The sequence below is a fragment of the Nesoenas mayeri genome, assembly GCF_963082525.1.
Source record: "Nesoenas mayeri genome assembly, chromosome: 10".
NCBI classification, from domain to species: domain Eukaryota; kingdom Metazoa; phylum Chordata; class Aves; order Columbiformes; family Columbidae; genus Nesoenas; species Nesoenas mayeri.
Window position 1 is genome coordinate 19540620 of NC_137560.1, and position 19326 is coordinate 19559945.

General features: G+C 45.5%; 3 protein-coding genes across 3 annotated transcripts in view; all 3 read right to left on the minus strand.

The window, feature by feature from the left end:
• Positions 1–12460, minus strand: part of PXK (PX domain containing serine/threonine kinase like) — a 37136-nt gene extending 24676 nt beyond the window's left edge. The window contains exons 1-3 of the mRNA XM_080350560.1: positions 12313–12460; positions 1587–1637; positions 860–907 (exon numbers count right to left, since the gene is read on the minus strand). Of these exons, the coding sequence (XP_080206686.1) occupies positions 860–907; positions 1587–1637; positions 12313–12414 (201 nt within the window). The 5' untranslated portion in view covers positions 12415–12460. The remainder of the gene's footprint in view (positions 1–859; positions 908–1586; positions 1638–12312) is intronic.
• Positions 12461–14852: 2392 nt separating this feature from the next.
• Positions 14853–15439, minus strand: HTD2 (hydroxyacyl-thioester dehydratase type 2; the record flags this gene model as incomplete). The annotated part of the gene is made up of 1 exon (XM_080350750.1): positions 14853–15439. One exon carries the CDS (start codon positions 15437–15439, stop codon positions 14924–14926), a length of 516 nt encoding a protein of 171 aa, XP_080206876.1. The 3' UTR covers positions 14853–14923.
• A 43-nt stretch (positions 15440–15482) lies between these two features.
• On the minus strand, positions 15483–17802 carry RPP14 (ribonuclease P/MRP subunit p14; the record flags this gene model as incomplete). Its single annotated transcript, XM_080350752.1, has 5 exons — positions 15483–15539; positions 16168–16246; positions 16834–16910; positions 17525–17609; positions 17717–17802. The coding sequence occupies 5 exons, from the start codon at positions 17800–17802 to the stop codon at positions 15483–15485; spliced, it is 384 nt and encodes a 127-aa protein (XP_080206878.1).
• Between the last annotated feature and the right edge of the window lie 1524 nt (positions 17803–19326).

The window sequence follows — 19326 nt, forward strand, 5'->3', positions numbered from 1 at the left end:
CCACATTTCATCTGTTGAATTGTGACTAATATGCCCTTCCATCCACCTTCTAGCGCAGGAATCAGTTACAGCAGACTATCAGAGTGCACAATTCAACATCCTACGTGGTTTTCTCACTGAGGTTTATCAAGCAAATAACTGACTCGATGAAGGTGGGGGAGAGGAAGGAGAAGCAGCATTAAGCTCCTGAATTCATGCAACATTTAACAGGGGAAAAAAGTTTCAAAGTCACAAAAATCTACCCTCAAATCGCAGAAGCATTCACTTTTTATATTGCTTGCATAGTACTATGGAAATCTCCCCCTGCTTCCCAAACACACTCACATACCCTCCTTTTCCCACACAAACTAAAAAGAAATAATTGTCCAAAAAAGCACAAGAAAACACACAGTAAGTCCAGTGTTTAACTACAGAACACTTCCCAGTGATACAGAAAACCATCACATGATAAGCAGCATCTGGTAGTGCTTTTAGACGAGTATAAATAATGAGACGTAGCACTTCAATGCTGAATTTATAAGGTTGGTGTGTGCTGCTTTGGCTTTCTTCGAATCAAAGGAGGAACAAATAATAACACATAAAACCGGAACAAGTCGCAGTACTGAAGGGAAAGATTCAGTATCTGCCAGTTTCCTCCATTTCTGTATAAACTGGTCCTGTTGGTGCTAAAATTAGAGTTTTACAAGAGAAAAGAGTGAAAAATGTAGGCGTTAAAGTTACACGTGAAGTCATTGTTTCTATTTACAGCTATGTGAATTTGTATTTTTTCTTCACTGCAATGCATAGAAGTATCACAAGCCATTTGATATAACTCCTTCTTACAGACATTTGATATTTACATGTAAAGGGTAAAAGTTACCTGCAAGCTATTATTAAGCAAGTCAAAGTCACTGTATCGCCTCACAATCTGCAAAACATAATAACAAAGTTCAGGAAATATATTACTTTTCCCATTAGTATTTCACCCTTCAAAATCCCATCAGAGAAAAGTAATTCCCATGCATAAGTTTTTCTTCTTTTAACCATTTTTGTACAAATGCATAACTGCTGGATTTATGTCACACTGCCAGAAAGCAAAGAAATGTTTTTAATCACATCTTGACCAGAATGAAAATATATTTCAGATATTACCTTGAAACAGCTTAAAAAAAATCTTTGTGAGCAAAGCTGTCAGCAAACAATGTATTTTTGCCGTGTTATATGCAACAACTTTTCACAATCACCTTCATTACTTCTATGTTTCATTGCTCATGTATCAGCAAGGCTGTGATTTTAGCACTAGGGAAGGCAAACTGGAGTTTGAGATTTAAAAATGATGGTCGTGCAACACACAGTAGTAACATGACAGGCATTTTCCCTGTTTTCCTGGAATATTCACAATAGCAGCAGACACCATCCCTTCTGCAGCTGGCAGCAATGCTGCTTTTCTCTTAGTTTTTGACCAAAAGTATTGAAGCACTTTGTGTCTTCAGTTCCAAACCAACATTTCCCTCTCTAGCTCAAATTTTAAAAGCTAGGAAGAGACAATTTCCAAGTTCTTCCTAAAAAGGCATCCTGGTTACACGAACCACAGTTCAAGAAATTACCTGCCAACTGTTTTCTGCTGAAACTCCTCTCTGAACGCGAATGATGTATTCCTAATTAAAGGAAAAACATTATTAGAAATGAGAAGTAACAAGCTGAAGAAAGTTATAAGGAACTTCTCCAAATATGATCACTATCAGATTATGAAACACTCAAGAACAGAAGATTCAGGTGAAGATTTTCCATGGCTGGGTGAAAGTCGGAGCGGGGTTTGCTCAGACCCATCACGAGCAGCTCCCTCTGCTTCACCGAGGAAGAGATGAGGAGTCCAAGAGCTCACAGATCTGTGAAGCACTTGAACAGTTCATTGAGTTAAGAAAAAGACGGTAAGAGCGTACTCACCACACATAGCAGCTGAAGAAGCATCTCCACACCGCCAGTATCTAACCAGTAACCCCCAGTATCTAACCAGTAACCCCCAGTATCTAACCAGTAACCCCCATCACCACAGATCAAAACGCCGGCACAGTCCCAGAGCTGCCCAACCTCGGGTTATCTTTCTATGAGCAACGTTACCACAAAAGCTTTGGGGCGTGCTTGGGTAACTGGAACGTATCAGTTCACCATTAGGATCATTCTTCATTTCTAATGCACGCTTAATGTTAATTATTTATATATTAACTGTGCAAATGTATCTAAATCTCAGTGAATCACTTTTAGATTTTAAGAATTAATAATTCTCCCACCACAACTTCATTCATCAAACACAATTCTTTTCAGTCTCTCCATTTCAAGCTCCAATGTACGTTTTGTAGACCGATACCTGGTCAATACAGCAATATCATTATGTGATTTATCTAATTATCTTAAGAACGGATACCAAGCATTGTGTATCCCTACTCAGGCACACTTCAAAGAGGCCATGATTTTGTTTACCCCTATTCTGATTAAGTTTGAAAACAGCTCTAAAAACACTTTTGACATTTCAAAGATCATAAATGAGGCAAGTTCCTTTCCTAGAAAGCCTATAATCTCCATTTTAGATATTGTGCAATTAGCAAGAATAAAAATTAATCTGGGCTAACCGTAGTGAGGGATACTTCCTTTTCCATTTGCATACACTGAAAGCTCTATAAATGCAGCTTTTTTTAAAGTCTTATTATACAGATAATCCCATGACCACATAATTTACATTGAAAAACATGTAAATGGAGAGCCAAAAAGGTAAAGAAAAGCCTGAGAAAACCCAGCTCTCAAGACTGAAAAGAGCTGGAGAGCACTCAGAGTCAGAAGTGGGGGAAGAAGCCACACAGGTGCTTATGTTTCACACTTTCCTTCCAATTGTGTCAGGCTGACATTGCCAGAGAGCCCCGTGTCCCCAACACGTTCCTGTTCTCCTCTTCCTGGACGGGGCAGCAGGACCCACCATTGGTGCTCAAAGTCCCACTTGAATCCCCCGAATTTCCCCACCCAACACGCTCAGTCTCTCCGCACACCCACAGCCACAAAACTCAAAGTGAGAACCAGAAAAATCTAAACCAAATACAAAGCCAAGCCACGGCTCACGGTATTTCTAGGCTGGAACGCACAAAAAGCTCTTTGCATTTGTGCCAAGCGACGCATGAGTACCCACCCAGTTATTGCCCGCGGTGCAGCAACGGCACACGATGAATCAGTTGTTACTCAGCTCAGATGGCTCCATCCACCCCGCTTCGAACTTTCAAATGTATTTTATGTAAAGTGCTGAGTAATTTTTTCAATTTCAAACGCCACTGGAGTTTCCTGAACTGCTTACATCAATAGTTGAGTCTCACACAAACAAAAGGACAGATGAGAGCATTATGCACCATTTTTTTCAGATATTAAAATGAATGCTGCATTCTAAATGATTATGAATAGACAATAATGAAATAATAATGAATAAACAAAGGCATTTCCACTACCTTGAGTCTAGGTACAAGATTTGTTCATCCTGTAAGAGTAACTATCTGGCATGTACCTGCATACCAACTAGATAATTCAATTAATTAAGGGTTTGATCCATGAGATATTATAAATTCAGCTTCACAGTTAAAAATGCATTTATTAGTACTTTCTTCCTGGTACCAGAAGCATCTTCTGGTTTTGCAAGTTGCCTTCAGAACCACACAGAACTAATTCTCCTCTTTCAAATGAAATGAAATTAAAAGCTTGTACACTGGAAAACATAAACATACTATCGGATGCAAACAAAGTGGGGCACATCAGAGCATCCCTCCGTAGAATTAAATTCTCATTTAACATTTACCATCATGAAAGTAAGTAGCGTAAATCAAGAATTATGACTATTCCAGACAAGAGGCAAAGGCAACACTTATCGGATGGCATTACCTTGTGTGTTCAGCGTTAACTAATCCGGAATATATTTACTGAAGTTTCCTTCCAAAGCACAATGTTGCTCAGGCAAAAATGCTTTATTATCAAGAGCTGGCAAATATCTGTAGCAATTTTGAACTATCAAGCCTTGAGAACAAATTCAGGATTAGTAAGCATGAAAACTGAAGTGATTTAAAACACTTCATGTCCTAGCAGCTTAGCTGGAAATGACAGAAATCCAAGATGTCACAGACCAAAACACATAACTACTGTACCGGAATTGGAGTGTCTATTTTCAGAAAGTCAGCCTGACATACTCTCTCCACATTCTCTTCTTTTACTCATTTGAAATTACAATTAAGGTATTTTCCTGCAAAACAAGGAGCCCAGATCCTCATAAACAGTAACAAAAATCCACAGAGCTGATTGCAATCAACTATGTAATTATGTTTGGAAACTGTGTGACAGAAACTGATTAAAGGGACACCTGGAAACCCAGATTTACCACTAACGTGGCTTTTCCTGTTTCGTGATTGTTGCTGCATTTGGGAAGTAGGAAGAGGCTGCTTCACACACCGCCAAAAAATTGCAGCAACCGCTTATTCAGCAAGTCTCACAGGAACGTTGGCTGTTTCTCTGAAAAACCACGTTGGTCATGATTTACCATGTTCAGTCATTCATCTTTTCTAGGGTTTTGAAAGAAGCAGAGTTATTGCTCAATCCCTTGTAGCCCTTACTCTTTGTCCAGCGATTAACCTTTCCTATTGCACCCCAAGAAAACGTTCTCAGGCAGGTAGAACACACCGATTCATTAGACAAAGGCCAAAATACCTTATTGCACACAACCACTCCGACCAATCCAACCGTCGTCTCTTCTGCAGAGCCTGGTGATGAACAGCTCAGCGCTCAGAGCTCATTCTCACAGTGAGACTGTATCACAAAACCCTGTCAGGACAGACATGGGCCTGTTGGAGAGGGGCCAGAGGAGCCACAGCAATGATCCGAGGCTGGAACAGCTCTGCTGGGAGGACAGGCTGAGAGAGTCGGGGTGTTCAGCTGGAGAATAGAAGCTCCGGAGAGACCTTATTGTGGCCTTTCAGTGCTTAAAAGGGGCCGATAAGAAAGATTAAACTAAAGGAGGGAGATTCAGGCTGGACATGAGGAAGAAATTGTAGCCCCTGAGGGTGGTGAGAGCCTGGCCCAGGTTGGCCAGAGAGGTGGTGGATGAACCATCCCTGGAGACATCCCAGGCCAGGCTGGACGGGGCTCTGAGCAACCTGAGCTGGTGAAGATGTCCCTGCTCATGGCAGGGGGGGCACTGGGAGAGCTTTGAAGGTCCCTTCAACCCAAACCATCCTGTGATTCTATGAAAAATACACTTGGTCCACAACTATTTCTTCCATGCAGACTCCAGAATTTTCCCATCTAGTTTTACTTTGGCACCCTAAAGCACTAATCGAGACCCCTCTGCACATCACGGCTTCACAAACTGAAACTAGAGCATCGCTAGTTCATCCTAACATCGTTAGTTCTGCCTGTATGGAAAAGGTTAAAGTCTCTCTCCATCAGTGTTGACAGTAATGAAGAACCGGCCACCTCAGCACTACCACTAAGGAAAAAAACCTGAATGGTCTTCCGGGGTTTTGTTTTGGGTCTTTGTTTGTTTCTTTGGGGTTTTTTTATTTTTTTTGTTTTTTCCTAGAGTTGATAACGCGACTGAAAGCCAAATAATAGCTATGGTAGAAAAGCCGCGATAAGAAACACGACACGATTCCCAATATCTACCATGGCTACACATAATCAGCAGACCACAGCTCGTTGAGTTCTAGTGAGAAGCTGACACTTCCTATTGCCTCCGCACACCAACAAGCTTGTCTTGGGATTATAATTGGCACCGCTGATATCTGCTTCCCATAGGACCAAAGAAGAGCTTTCAGCTCTTCAAGGAAAAAGCCTAAATGCGCAAAAGCCTTTATTACTCTGCCAAATCCTATTTTGTCTTGGAAAAAAATCTGAATTATGACAATTTTCTTCTGAAACAGCCTGATTTGATAGTGGGACTGAGACTGTGTGCATAGGAAATATGTGAAAGTGTAAAGAAAACAGATAGGCACACTCAGAATCATTTCTGTTTAGCTGCATAAGCTGAGAAAATACGGAAAAGGCTTCAGAAAGGGCTGGGAATTATCAGAGTTCACTCCTGCCGACAGTTTTAGGGATCAACAACCAGGCTCGGTGAGCTCTAGGTCAGCTACACTCATGCAGTAATTCCCATGGCATCTTTCACTCCTACACGAATGGCTCAAAATCTTTCCTATGACTCAGTTTACCAACCAACATCAAAGGAGCCCTGACAGCTGCTGGCTGGCAAAGCAAGCTCTCGGCTTGGAGGACGCAGATGACCTCCTGCAACTGATTTTGCTCATAGGCAATAACCACACAGGCCATAAACCCAGTCCCCAGGAGAACCTCCCTGAGTCCCTCCAGCCTCCCACTCAGGTGAGGTCTGTACATCCCCTGCTCTCCCCACCAACACCACCAAGCCAGGTCCTGCCACAACCTGGGTATTCCAGCAGCAGTTCAATATATAATACATGTTTGAAGATGCCGAGCAAAGCGGTTTTACCTACAGGATCATTTCCTGGCTGCTCCAGTTAGTCAAGAAAGCGGAAAGCGCTGCTGGGAGGACGGTTTGGAGCAGGGAAAGCTGTATAACCCCTGTCACACGCTGTCATTTCCTAAATATCTTCTTCCTACCGCTACAGAGTGCTGGGTAGATTTTCTGAAAAAGAGTATTTTCCAAACATCCACGTGGCTCAGTGACAACCATGCTGCATCTCTTCAATCTTTTGCCAGTAACAGTTTCACAATCGCTGCCTGGGATTAATGTTACCCTGAACTCGCCCAATTTCGTGCAGAGCCAACATTTAGGTGTTTTTTCCCCCAAAATCCACAAGATTATTCCCTGGTATTCCAGCACTTGTTAAAATACCAGCAGCTCAGAGCTGCTCAGATAATTCTGTTAATGTTCCTAGGTGAAAGTGACACAGCAAAACATGTCAAAATATTTAATGACTGCTGTTTATCATCTTTCCTAGTTGTTGAAACTGAAAGCAAACAGGAAAGAAAGGCTTTTACAGAGACAAAATAGGAAATAACAAGTGGTGAATTTGCAGATTGATATAATAAAACCTAGAGAGTTTCGCCAATATTGGGTAATACATTCTGGTTTTCCAAGAAAATAGTCTCTCAATTTCCGGCCCACGATAATCAGTCTGTTTTTCCACAGGTTTCTGCTGTACATCTGTTCAATCCAAGAGACTTGAAAAGCCAACCATTATAAAGACCCAGGCCACCTTCAGGTCACATCAACCAAAACTTTGAAAGGCCTTTATTTTATAAGCATTAAAGAGAGGAAAGCCTAATTAAGCACGAACACAATCCCTGCTTAAATGGGCTGGATTGAAACAATATCCAGTAAGAAGCGCTTTTAAATGTTTATTTAGAAAATCACCCATGTGAACAGCAGCAACGAGATCAGGAAAACTGCTCGACCTCTTCAGTACAGGGCACAGCATTTATTTGCTGTTGCACAACCTGCCATTAAGCCCATCTGGGGTACGAGCAGCAGCAATGGGGTTTACCTGCGGTGTTTGTCCGGGGGCATTATCTGTTACACACACAGTTAACCCTGGTGTAGTAATGAGTAACCCATTCAACAAGTGAAAGCTGTGAAGTAGGACAACGGCAGAAAAAAAAACAACCAAAAAATAGGACACACACTTCCATGTAATGAAATGTACTGAACAAGAACAGCTCTGGAGACAGATGAGAGAAATAACAGCTTGGCAGGACCTGCATCACTGCGCCCTCCACCCGAAGAGCAAAACACTCAGTATTTTTCAGGAATGACTCAGTAGCCAATAAAAATACTCTAATGACAACACAACATCTCGCAGGCACTGGATTTACCAACATATAACACGGCAACTAATGCTTTGACTGCCATTTTTGCAGGAGCTACAAACGCGATGCTAATTTAGTAAGTGGAAACAATAAGGCTGGGGTATCTAAAATTAGGTGTGCTGAACCAGTATCTTGTTTGAGCCCAAGCTTGGCGAGGGGCAGGTGGTCAAGCTTGCTTACTAAGCCCAGTGGATAAACTGTATTTCCAAAGCCTCACACAAGTGAACTCTAATAGTTCCTTGTCTAAAACCACCTCAAAAAGTTACTTCATTATTTTTTTTTCCAAAGCGAAGGCAACGCTGCAGAGATTTAATTCCTTATAAAGCAGACGTGCAAAGTCCTTTACAAGCTTTTCAAATAAATCCTACGGTTCTAGAAATATGTGGCTCCATTTCTGTATCCAAGAACAACACAGGAAAGATATACATGCTTTTTCAACATTTTTCTAATCTAAAAGCTATGAGTGTTAACATTCCCGATTGCTTAAGGAAAACACAAAAACTCTGGAAGCGTGTTATGAGAGGGATTTATTTCAGCTGTTCATTTCCAAATGCCTTTAAGTCAACAACGTACCGTGGCAAAATTGGCTGTTTCACTACTTCCATTTCAACACAAAATGCATGAAAAAGGAAAATCGCTTCAGAAAAGAATTAAGGAATGTTCAGAAGTATTTGTATAACTTGATAGTGGGTTTACTGCTGTAAAGTGCTCTAAAACTTGTATGTACAGATGGGTAGTTCTTATTAAGGAATATGTCTAGATTTTTGTGGAAGAAAATAGCATCCTATTTTAAGGCTTAGAAAGAAAGCCACTTTTAAATAGTAAATATGCAGATGAAATATTGTAATATGAAGCAAACTCAATAGCCAAAATTTATCATATTAAAGCTTTAGAGCTGAAAATGCCTCTGTCGTCAGAGCACATTTGGTATTGAGACACTTGCAAATGGCTTAATATACTGGTTGTAATTCCACTCCTATTGAATTCGAGGAATGCGATGGCAACTAAACAACTTCATTTTCCGCAAACCAGTTGGTACACGTAGCTACCGAGAGCACTGAGGCGTGCCTGTGAAAAGGTGCCCAACGCACGCCTGGAAATCGGACAGCACCAGTGACTGAAACACAGAGAAAGACACAAAACGAAGCTGACAGGGTTTGCTCGTGTAATTTCAGATCTGTTAAGTGACGTACCGTTGGAATGTGCCCGCAATATACATTTATGTGGCTTTCAAAATGAAAAGGGCTCCATGAACGCTGCACTATAGAATGATTTGTATGTAAGGGCGCATTCCAACAAAACTCAAGACTGCTTGTAATACACTTGACTGGGGAAACAACTTTTGTAAAAAAGAAAAGGTGTCATTTCCATCTTCAATTATCATGGGAAATAAATAGGCAGAGAGAAAACCTCAGCTGACAATGTCTTTGTTGCAACACAAAAGCATGGAGGTTATGTACCAGCTGAGATGTTCTAACTCAAGTGAGAACCTCTGAGCTCTTCTGACTTGAAAGAAACACAAAGAGCATGTGAGCATATCAGAAAACTTTGCAGTTGATTACCTAACAACCTAAAAACCACATTTGCTAGGGGATTGACGTGTTCTTACTAAACCAAAAGTGCAAACCCTCAGAAGTACAGTTTAAATACTAAATACTAGCTTTGTCCCTTCTTAGGTTTCTGGAGAATTCACGTACGTATGTAGTAGTTTGGGGCTTTGTTTTCAGTTTTGTTTTTTCAGTTTCACCTTCATGCCCAGGAAACAGAAACTCAACCTCTGCCAAGTACAGCCCTTCATTCAATGCTGTTAAGTTTACACTTACCCAGTCTGCTCTATTACATTTAAATTAACAGAAGCTGCATAGAACAATAGACAAGCAAAACATTCATTTGACACAAGCTTTGGTCTTCTGCGTGGTTTTTCACAACATCTACAGAGCTCTTCCTGAAATTCTTCACCTTTTCCTTAGCTGGTTATTCAGAAGACTGGCTATTGTCAGCACCCGTAGAAGGTTCCTATTATTACTAGTTCAGCTGGATGTTAAAGCTGCATCTAACCTGGGCCTAAATCATCTTCCTGAGAGTGCTTTTATAAGCAATGAGCTATAGTCATAAAATTATAAATGCAAGCTTAAAGCAATTCTTGCAACACTAAGCAGCATTATAAAATCTTAATACATCCTGCTGACAAAAGAATAGAAAATGTATTCATGGATGCCTTTGCATTTCAGCTTTAGAACAAGTCTAGTGTCTGAAGACCTAGTTCTCCAAACATTAGTTTGGGATGAAGAATTGTATAGATCTACATCGGTTTGAGGTGGGCTGAGGAACAAACCCAAAAAGCACTCAGTTAATGGCAACCTACTCCCTTATATTTATAATATAACAAAGAAAAATACAGTCTTAACGCCCCACAAAAGCACTTGAACCCGTATTTCTTCAAGGGGCTTCATTCACACACCTCTTCAAACACAAGGGTCTATTTGTGTGGCTTATTTAAACCAGGAAAGTTCAAATCAGGGACAGCATCACCCACCACTAAACAAATTATTCATGTACGAGGGACATGAGAGGAAGTGTCCAAAATGACAAAATAGTGAACTCACATCAAATAAGAAACTAAGTCTCTGTGATGGCTTCCTGTATTTTGTTATCCCACACTGCCTCTATATAAACCATCTGTGCTACACACACTTCAAGCCATCTTTCAACTATCAACAGGGCTTCTGCAGTAAAAACAAACAATTACTAATAGATGTATCTTAGAGACAGATTTTAAATCAAAAGGCACAGTGCTCCTGGATTCTGTTATTAACAAAAGATCAGAACAAATCAGCAGACAATTTCTTCTGAACATCCATTAGTAACAGCACACAGCGCTGACAGACAGAGAGAGGGGAGCAACATTTGCCATCGTACTCCCCCAGAAAAGACAACACACACACACAGTCTGGATTGAACAACTACTTCCAAGTGCTCATTCTAAAATAATATTGTGACTTTTTTTTTCCTAACCAGAATCATGCAAACCAAATGAAAGCACACAAAAAGCTATTGTCATTTGAGCTAGTAAAATAACCCAAAAGTCTAATAAGGCCTGACTGAAACAAGGTAACAGTGAAACCATAATCTGGCCTGTGAACTGGGGAGCATTACAAGTTATACAACTTCTCTTGGGATTTGGCACATACGCCCCTCAGCTATTGACACAGGTAAAAAGTACCACGAGAAAATAAGCCTCATGAGTTTTATTTACAGGAGGAGCTGCAACAATCGAGAGCCACAGCCTGCTGGATTCACAAGACTTTCTGGATGACTTCTCATATGTAACTTCTCTTCTGAGGAAGACTGAGGAACATTAGTTAATGCAAGCTCCTCCTACAACAACAAAACACTTCTTATGTGTGAATTGCTTACAGGAAGGGTATTTAATGAGACAGGCTACAGATTAGTTGTATATCCTGTGGTGAACCTACAATTATTGTCATTCATGTTAAGAGTATTCACCAGATGCAAGGAGCTGGGTAGAGAGGTGAACAAGGCAGGAATGGGAGCTGCGTGAAGGCAGAACAGCCTCTCCATTTAAAACACGCTCCCCGTTAATGTACCTGCGGCTCAGGTACCTCCAGGCTCCTCTTCAGCCCAGCATCCCCGCTCCCAACCACAGCAGCAATGCCAAACGACAGCCAGTTCTCCCTCTGATCCACAGTCCTGCTTGGTCATACCGTAAGCAAACCTCGTTTTTAAAGTGGAAAATAACTGCAAGCAGGAGACTATGAAATTTGGGCTCGAAGTCAGTACAGTTCTTAGGGGGCAGTGTGCATGTGGACCAGACACCCCAGGAGAGTTAATGCGTGACATAAAGTCACGGCGGGGCTGGTTATGCCGAGTGTCATCGCTCCCCACGGCAAACCCACGGGGCTGCCCCCCGAGGTGTCCCCGCAGCTCCACAGCCCTGGGAGGTAAATACAGCCCGTTCCAATGGAACTTCATCACAGCTACTGAAACGAGACAACCAGATCCCACCTCTGCTCCAAACGCTGTTCACAGACCCCGCAAAAACTGCAATTACAACAACTTTATTCAGCCAGACGGGCCCAGGCCTCGTCGGGTCGGTGTGGGGGGAGCCGGCCCGGAGCCCCCGCTCTGCCCGCACCCCCGGCGGAAAAGCCGCTTCACGGGAACGAGCAGACGGAGCCCAACAACTCCCGCTTCGCTGGGGGAGACCGGGACACGGCGGTATCGCCACATTCCCCACCCCGGGCTGCCCGGGAGGTGCAACCCCCGCTCCCGGGGTCGCACCCCCCGCACCACATCGGCTGCCCGAGGCCCCGGGCCCTGCCCCGCTGCCCTCGGGCTCGCTCCCGCCGGGCTAAACCTCAACCCCCCCGCTCCCCGCCCCGCTCCCCGCGTTCCCCGGTTCCTTCTCGCCCGCTCCCGCCGCCCCCCGCGGCCCGGCCTGCTCACCGTGTGGGAGTGCAGGCTCTGGCTCGCCTCGATCTGCGCTGTCAGCGGCACCGTGTCGTCCAGCAGCACCTTCCCGGCCGGCGGCTTCTCCATGAAGGCCATAGCGGGGAGGGAAACGCGGGAGCCCCGGCGCCGCCAACCTGCTTCCCGGGGCAGCTCCCGGCGCGGCCGCCGCTGTCAACACGACAGCGACGCCGCCGCCGCCCGACAGCGACCGCCAGGGGGCGCCGCGCCGCCGCCGCCCGCGCGCTCCCGCGCCTGCCCCGAGCGGCCGCGCCCGCGGCCGCTCGGGGCAGGCGCGGGAGCGCGCGGGCGGTGGCGGGAAACGGCGCGTGGCCGGCGGCGGTAACGGGGAAGGAGCTGCGGGGGCGCGGAGCGATCGGTAACGCGCCCCGCCGGTGGCACGAACGGCTGCGGAAGGAGATGAGCCCCGAGTACACGGCCCCGGGGGTCCCGTGGGGAAGAGAGACTGGAAAGGGCTGGTACACGTGCTGCTCTTTACATCTTGGTAGGGTTTGTTTTTAGTTAAATTATCACTTTAAAAAAAACAAATGGCGTTCAAAATCTTCTCAATGTGTAGATTTTTATTTCTGTTTTTTTTTTAGTTAAATTATCATTTAAAATAATCAAATGGTGTTCAAAATCTTCTCCTCCTTTTGTAGATTTTTGGTTTCGTTTTGATTTTTTCAGTTAAATTATCATTTAAAAAATCAAATGGCATCCAAAAATCTTCTCCTCAATGTGTAGATTTTTTGTTGATTTTTTTAGTTAAATGACCATTTAAAAAAAAAAAATCAAACAGCATTCAATATCTTCTCAATGTGTAGATTTTCCTTTTTGCTGTTTTGATTTTGTTTGTTTGGGGTTTTTGGCAAAACACAGATTTGAAGTTGTTTAATTGAGTTCCACAACCTCGCTTTTATTGTAGCAGCGTAGAAAACTCTTTATTTCAATACTTAGCCCTCGATACCTCCTGCCTGTTGAACACTTGTTGGCATTTCCTCGTGTCTTTTTTACGCTGGGTCAGGAATTAATTTTGCTTAAGATGCTGGAACTGAGACTGCAGAGCTGGAGTTTGTTTTACGCTTCTGTTATCACAAATACGCTCGTCCCTGTCCCGCAGCTCCACGTTGACAGGAAAACGGGCCGTGTGCTGCGGTTAACCAGCTGAACAGCAGCATCTTGCCAAACGTCTCGTACAGCGACCCGGGAGGCCAGGTAAGAGGTTTGATTCCTTTTGTTAACCGGTGCTTACATGACAGCTGCTCATCTAGAGAGGCAGGGGAACAAGGAACAAGGCAAGAATCATTCCTGCTTGGAAAACCAGCGTTTCATACAGTGTTTCAGGCAGTGAAACAATGCAGAAGGAAACGGGAAACGAAGGAACTGCTACAGACCAAAGGAAAGCTCTGGCCGAGTCCTGGTTCCACACTGTGAACACACCAAACCCCGCGCTTTGTTGAAGTCCAACAGCTTAAATGTGCCCCCTCCCTCTGATCCAGTTCGCTGTTAACACCCGGGTTTGGTGTTACAGCAAAGCTGCATTGAAGAACAAGACCTCATCCCTCAGACAGCTGTTCCAGGAGCTTTCACCAGTTTGAGGACAAATTCTTGTTTCATAGTAAACGACTTGTGAGGTGAAGGGAAGTTACAGATGCATTTCTGCTGCTGAGAAGATGGGGGGATAACAGATATTTTGCCAGAAAATTATGAGCCACCTTATGTTGGTACTAAAACAACTTAACTTGGTTGATTTACTAATTAATTGACCAAAAGCCTTCTATACCAGCAACCAAGGTACTTTCAGCGGGGAAAGGGGAATATGCATCCACATGGATGAGTAAGCAGGGAGAAGCCATGTAGTTACCGCTCAACAATGCTGCCCCTGCTTGTCTTGCCCACAGGGGCACAAGGAGGCAGTAAGTACAAGCAGTGACTCTTTTGTTTGCTTATAATCAGGTTTTGTAAGGTATGTAAAGAATTTGGAAGTCTTGTGAGAGCCACATCTCTGGCTAAACCAGGCAAGGTGACGCTGTTTATGTGGAGGCCGACTACTCCTGATGTGCAAAGCTAAGAAAGGCTTTGCTAGCTAGAGCACCGCAGAAGAGCACGCTGCACCAACAGCAGCTAGAGCTGCCACCGAGGTTACTACACACCTTGCAGTCCATGTGTGTCAATACCTCCACTTCTGTTCTGCTGGTTAAACACACAGCATCCTCCCCTCCCTGTTTGTCAGTGATACAACTACTTTGTAAAGAAGGAATTAATTTTAACTGAACTCAACTAGTGCGGACTGTGATTTTGTGAAGAGTAAGACCCTCAATCTAAGCCCCAGCACTGCAGACTTCCCACTGGAGCAAAGGCTTTCCTAAATGTGCCGCATTCATCATAGTAAGTGCCAGTTCCATTGGTTTCAACTTGGCAGTACACAGGGAAAAATGAAAAGACTGGCGTTTCTTAACACAGTTGTTACGTGAATTGAGTTTGCACACTGCCTTTGAAACATTTTGAAGGGTTTTTCTAATGCAACTTCACTGGATTAAACGACGTCACATAAAAACAGTCAAAACCAAGTGCACATTTCTGGCCTTTATAGCAAAGCAGCACAGGATCAACAGCTCCCACTGTCTGACACCATGACTTTCACCATCCCTTCCATTACAGTCTTTCCACTTTCTTTGACTTTACACAACACTGAAATGTGTGCAATAGAACCCTTCAGTCGTTTAACCTCCGCTGCAGCTACGACTTCTTCTCCAGTGTACAAAGGAGCTGGAAATCGGATCTCCTGAGAAAGAAACACACAACCTTGACCAGGCATTTTAGTTCCCAGAACTGCCGAAATAAGTCCATTGATTAAAACTCCATGCACAATAGTTCTCCCAAACCTAGATTTCTTTGCAAAATCTTCATTTAAATGCAAAGGGTTTGTGTCACCTGTTAAATCAGAAAAAGCAACAACATCACTCTGTGTAAAAGCTTTGGTAAGTTCAGCTTTGTCTCCAACCTTTACGTGTAAGCTCTGAAGTACAGGACGTCCAAGCAGTGAGTTGATATCTGTCAGCTTTGTCAGGGCTCTTTGTCGAAAACCCCCTCCAGAAACTCCGTACCTGAAGGGCTGCAACATCTCAAGCAGCTTCTGCTTTGTACAGGCAAACCAACAACCGCGTTCAGTCCAAGACGAGTTCCCTGCTGTTCCCAGCTAACGCAAGAAGAAATGGAGATGTCTAGTTCGGGGGAGAAACAAAAATGAAGCGAGAAACAAACTAAAGCATTTAAAAATAAAAACAAAAAACCCCTCAAATGAAACATTGAAAATGCTTAAGTTTCCCTTTCACAGAAAAGATTAAAAACTTAGAGCTATGCCCAAGCAGATTTTTGTTTAGTCATTGTTTTGGAAACAATTCTTGGAACTCATTAAGTAGCATCCTGAAGAAAAAAATGACCTCTGGAAGTGCAGCTTTATGCATGATTTTTTAAATAAGGTCAGTTGACAGTAACTATGAGAAAGGGAAGAAATGGGGTAGGGGAAATAAAAGATTGGACCAAGGTGTAGGCCAAGAACAAAACTTTCCAATAATTACTTTCTTGTAGATGTATTGAGATCAGGAATTCTTATTGAAATTAAACTATAAAGCAATGAGACAGCCACTACTGTCACATTTTACAAGATTCATTGTGAAAATTGCTTGAACAGGGGCCTACGCATCTGCACAGAAAAGCATTTCACTCCCAAACCAAGAGGTTTTTGCACCCAGGCTGTTTTTGCATGAAGAGGCAGCGTGTTCAGCGAGCCAGACAGCGCCACGGTGAGAGCTGACACGGGACAGCCATCCAGCCCCCGCGGGGCTTTACCTGCAGCACGCGGAACGCACACCTCCTGTTCTGGTAGGAGCCCAGCAACGTCAGAGCGCTCCACAGCTTCACGAGGCCACTGAGGAAAAAGAAAATGAAATATATTAATAAAATTTGCTTTCCCCAGTCTCTCTGCAGCACAAATATCTTAAATAACATTACATAAGGATTAATGCAACCTTAACCAAGTTTAACATCAGGTGACTTCACCAGTGAATTCTAGTAGCAAACCATGCTCTGGAGGGTTATTGCACTGACTGCAGTCTCTTGTCCTTAACATACAGAGATGCACACTGTAACATTTTCAGATTCACTTTACCAGACCTGTTCTTGTTCTTTCTGTGCCTTTAAGCTCCTTCTTCCCCTACATCACCTGCAGTTGTCTTCACCATTTAAATCTGGTGAACACTCTCAGCTTTACTATAGGAAGAGATTTAAAGCAACATATTTCAAATGTCCTGCCAGACCATTGTCATAAAGCAGGAATAATGTACTGATGCATGCAGGTTACCAAATCTTGCTGGATTTTTGTTTTCTGCATACTCTATGCAGACATCTGCAAGTCAGGCTTAACTCTTCAAAGACTATTCTTAGCTTAAGAGTTCTGGTTTCTTATGAAACATATTTTAACGGCAGTATTTGAAGCGTGTACTTACTGTACCTTACCTGCTAATAACTCTTAATATGGCAGACAGAGTTTTTTCATCATACGTCAAGATATCAACAGGCAAAGCTGCTCCAACCTATGAAAAAATACATTCTTTAATAAGTACCATGCTGTGCTCTTAAGAGTGCTTTGTGAGCAAGTGAATTCATGGCCAGTACATGACGCTAAAGGCATTATCGTTACGCTCAAATGAGTGTTGCCGCTACAGCAGCACTAGATTTCACACAGCTCCCTTCCTCTCAGAGCTCTTTAGAGTGAACCCATTTTTAGATCCACATCACAGCGCTGCTGTGACCGCTTCAAGTCACCCAGTAACAACAGCACTGGGGACTTCCCCACCCCAGAAGCTGTTCTCTTCCCACCGTTCTCCTTTTAAAGCCTCACAACAGCGAAAGCATCGACCCCCCACATTCCAAAACCTGCTGTGCTGGAGCCACTTGGCTACAGACGCCCAGACAAAGCTACAACCCGGCTGCGTTAGAAGCGAGTCCCAGCGCGGGCTGCAGAGCAGGGAGCAGGGTACGGGCGGGGCGAAGCGCAGACACGGCTCCTGCCCCCGCCCCACGGGCGGGCTCCAGGCGGCAGAGCCGGCGGGAACCCCCCGGCACACCGGCCGCCCCCGGAAGGCTCTGCCGGGCTCGGGCCGAAGCCGCCAGCAGAGGGAAGGAGCCCAGCCCGGCCCCAGCGCACCTCTCCGTGCAGTTCCCGCAGCGCCGACACCACCAGCTGCTTCACCTGCGCGACGCTCGGCCGGGCCGCGCCGTCCGGCAGCTCCCTGCGGGAAACAGCACGGGGCGGGCTGGCGGGGATCCGCGGGGCGGGGGATCCCACCCGGGGCGGGGGATCCCACCCGGGCCCGCGCGCCCCCGGCCCCGCGCTCACAGCCGCACGCGCAGGTACTGGTGCTCCGCCGCCCCCCGCAGCACCCGCCGCTCGAACGTGGCGGCCGCCGCCTCCGCTCGCGCCATCCGCCCGCCAGCTCGCGCGCCCCCGCGCGCGTCCCCGCCCAGCCAATAGCGGCGCGGAACCGCCCGCCCTTCGACGGCGGCCGCGCGGGCTCAGCTCCTCGCGCCCCGCCCCGCGTCGCTATGGCCACGGGCGCGAGGCGTCCGCTCGCAGCCTGTCACTGCAGCGCCGGCCCGGGCGGCTGCCGGGGAAGGACCCGCCCCCGCCGCCCCCGCCGCGGCCCGGGCACGGCCTGGAGCAGCAGCCTCTTGCCTGGGCTCGGTTCCCGCTGTCCAGCGGGAAGCGCTGGGCCTCTGGGCAGGGGAAACGGCCGGTTCCCGCTTACACCGCCCGGGGGAGCGGCCGCCGCGGCCGGGTCGGTGCTTGACGTGGCGCTGCTGTGCCAAACCCCCTAAACCAGCCCTGGCAGGAACCTCAGCCCCACCGCTTCACCTCGAGGAACACAACGAGCAGCCCCTGGGGCTGAGATTCATCTCTGGAAACAGGCGCAGGTTCCAAGTGCTACACGCTGGCTTTTCGCTTCACAACAGCGGAACGCTCCACACGACACCGGCTGTTGGACCGGGCAGCAGAGATGAGCCTTCGCTTCCCCGTTACACCAGTTACGTTGGTCCTGATGCAGTTCCTGACACCACAACACAAGGCACCGTGTTACTCTCCTATTTAGCAGCATTGCACAACTGAAACAGCTTCGAAAAGTCCACGGAAGGAGGCTGACAGCACATCTGTGCATCTCAGTGCTCAACAGCAAGCTGAGGGAACAGAACAACATTAGCACCAACGTGAATCACAGTATCACAGTATGTTTGGGATTGGAAGGGACCTCAAAAGATCATCCAGTCCAATCTCCCTGCTGGAGCAGGAACGCCCAGGTGAGGTCGCACAGGAACATATCCAGGGGGGTCTTGAATGTCTCCAGAGAAGGAGACTCCACAACCCCCCTGGGCAGCCTGTTCCAGTGTCTGTCACCCTTACTGAGAAGAATCCTTGGAGCCGAGCTGCAGATTGGTGCCAAACGCATCCTTTGGAGAGAAACAGCAGAAAGGATGGAAGTAGCTTTGCTCTGCCAGAGTGATCAAACATCATCCTCAGCATAAGAACTTTGCAGAATTTTAATTCTAAAAAAATATATATAAATAAACAAACAAACCACAACTTCATCCAGGAATTAATATTCCCGCTACACTGCTGTAGCCCAACACCCTTCTGATGCACTGGAGTTAGGGCTCAGCTCACAAGACACTCTCCGCATTTGCCATCAAGCTGCTCAGTCTGTGCAAAGGAACTTCAGAGTTGGAGCCATTTTCTGTTCGGATTTGGGGTTTTCTGTCTGGCCCGCGGACAGCCCGGCCTCCTTCATCCCAGGTGCTTCATGAGCTTTGGACCTGAGCCCCAGGATGCTGTCGGGCACTGATCTCTCTGCTGCTGACGTGGCACAAAACCCGCAGAGAGCGTATTTGTGTCAGCTAAAGCCCTTGGTGATTTTAAACAGGTACTCATAAGAAAACAGCAGCACAGCTCAGAAG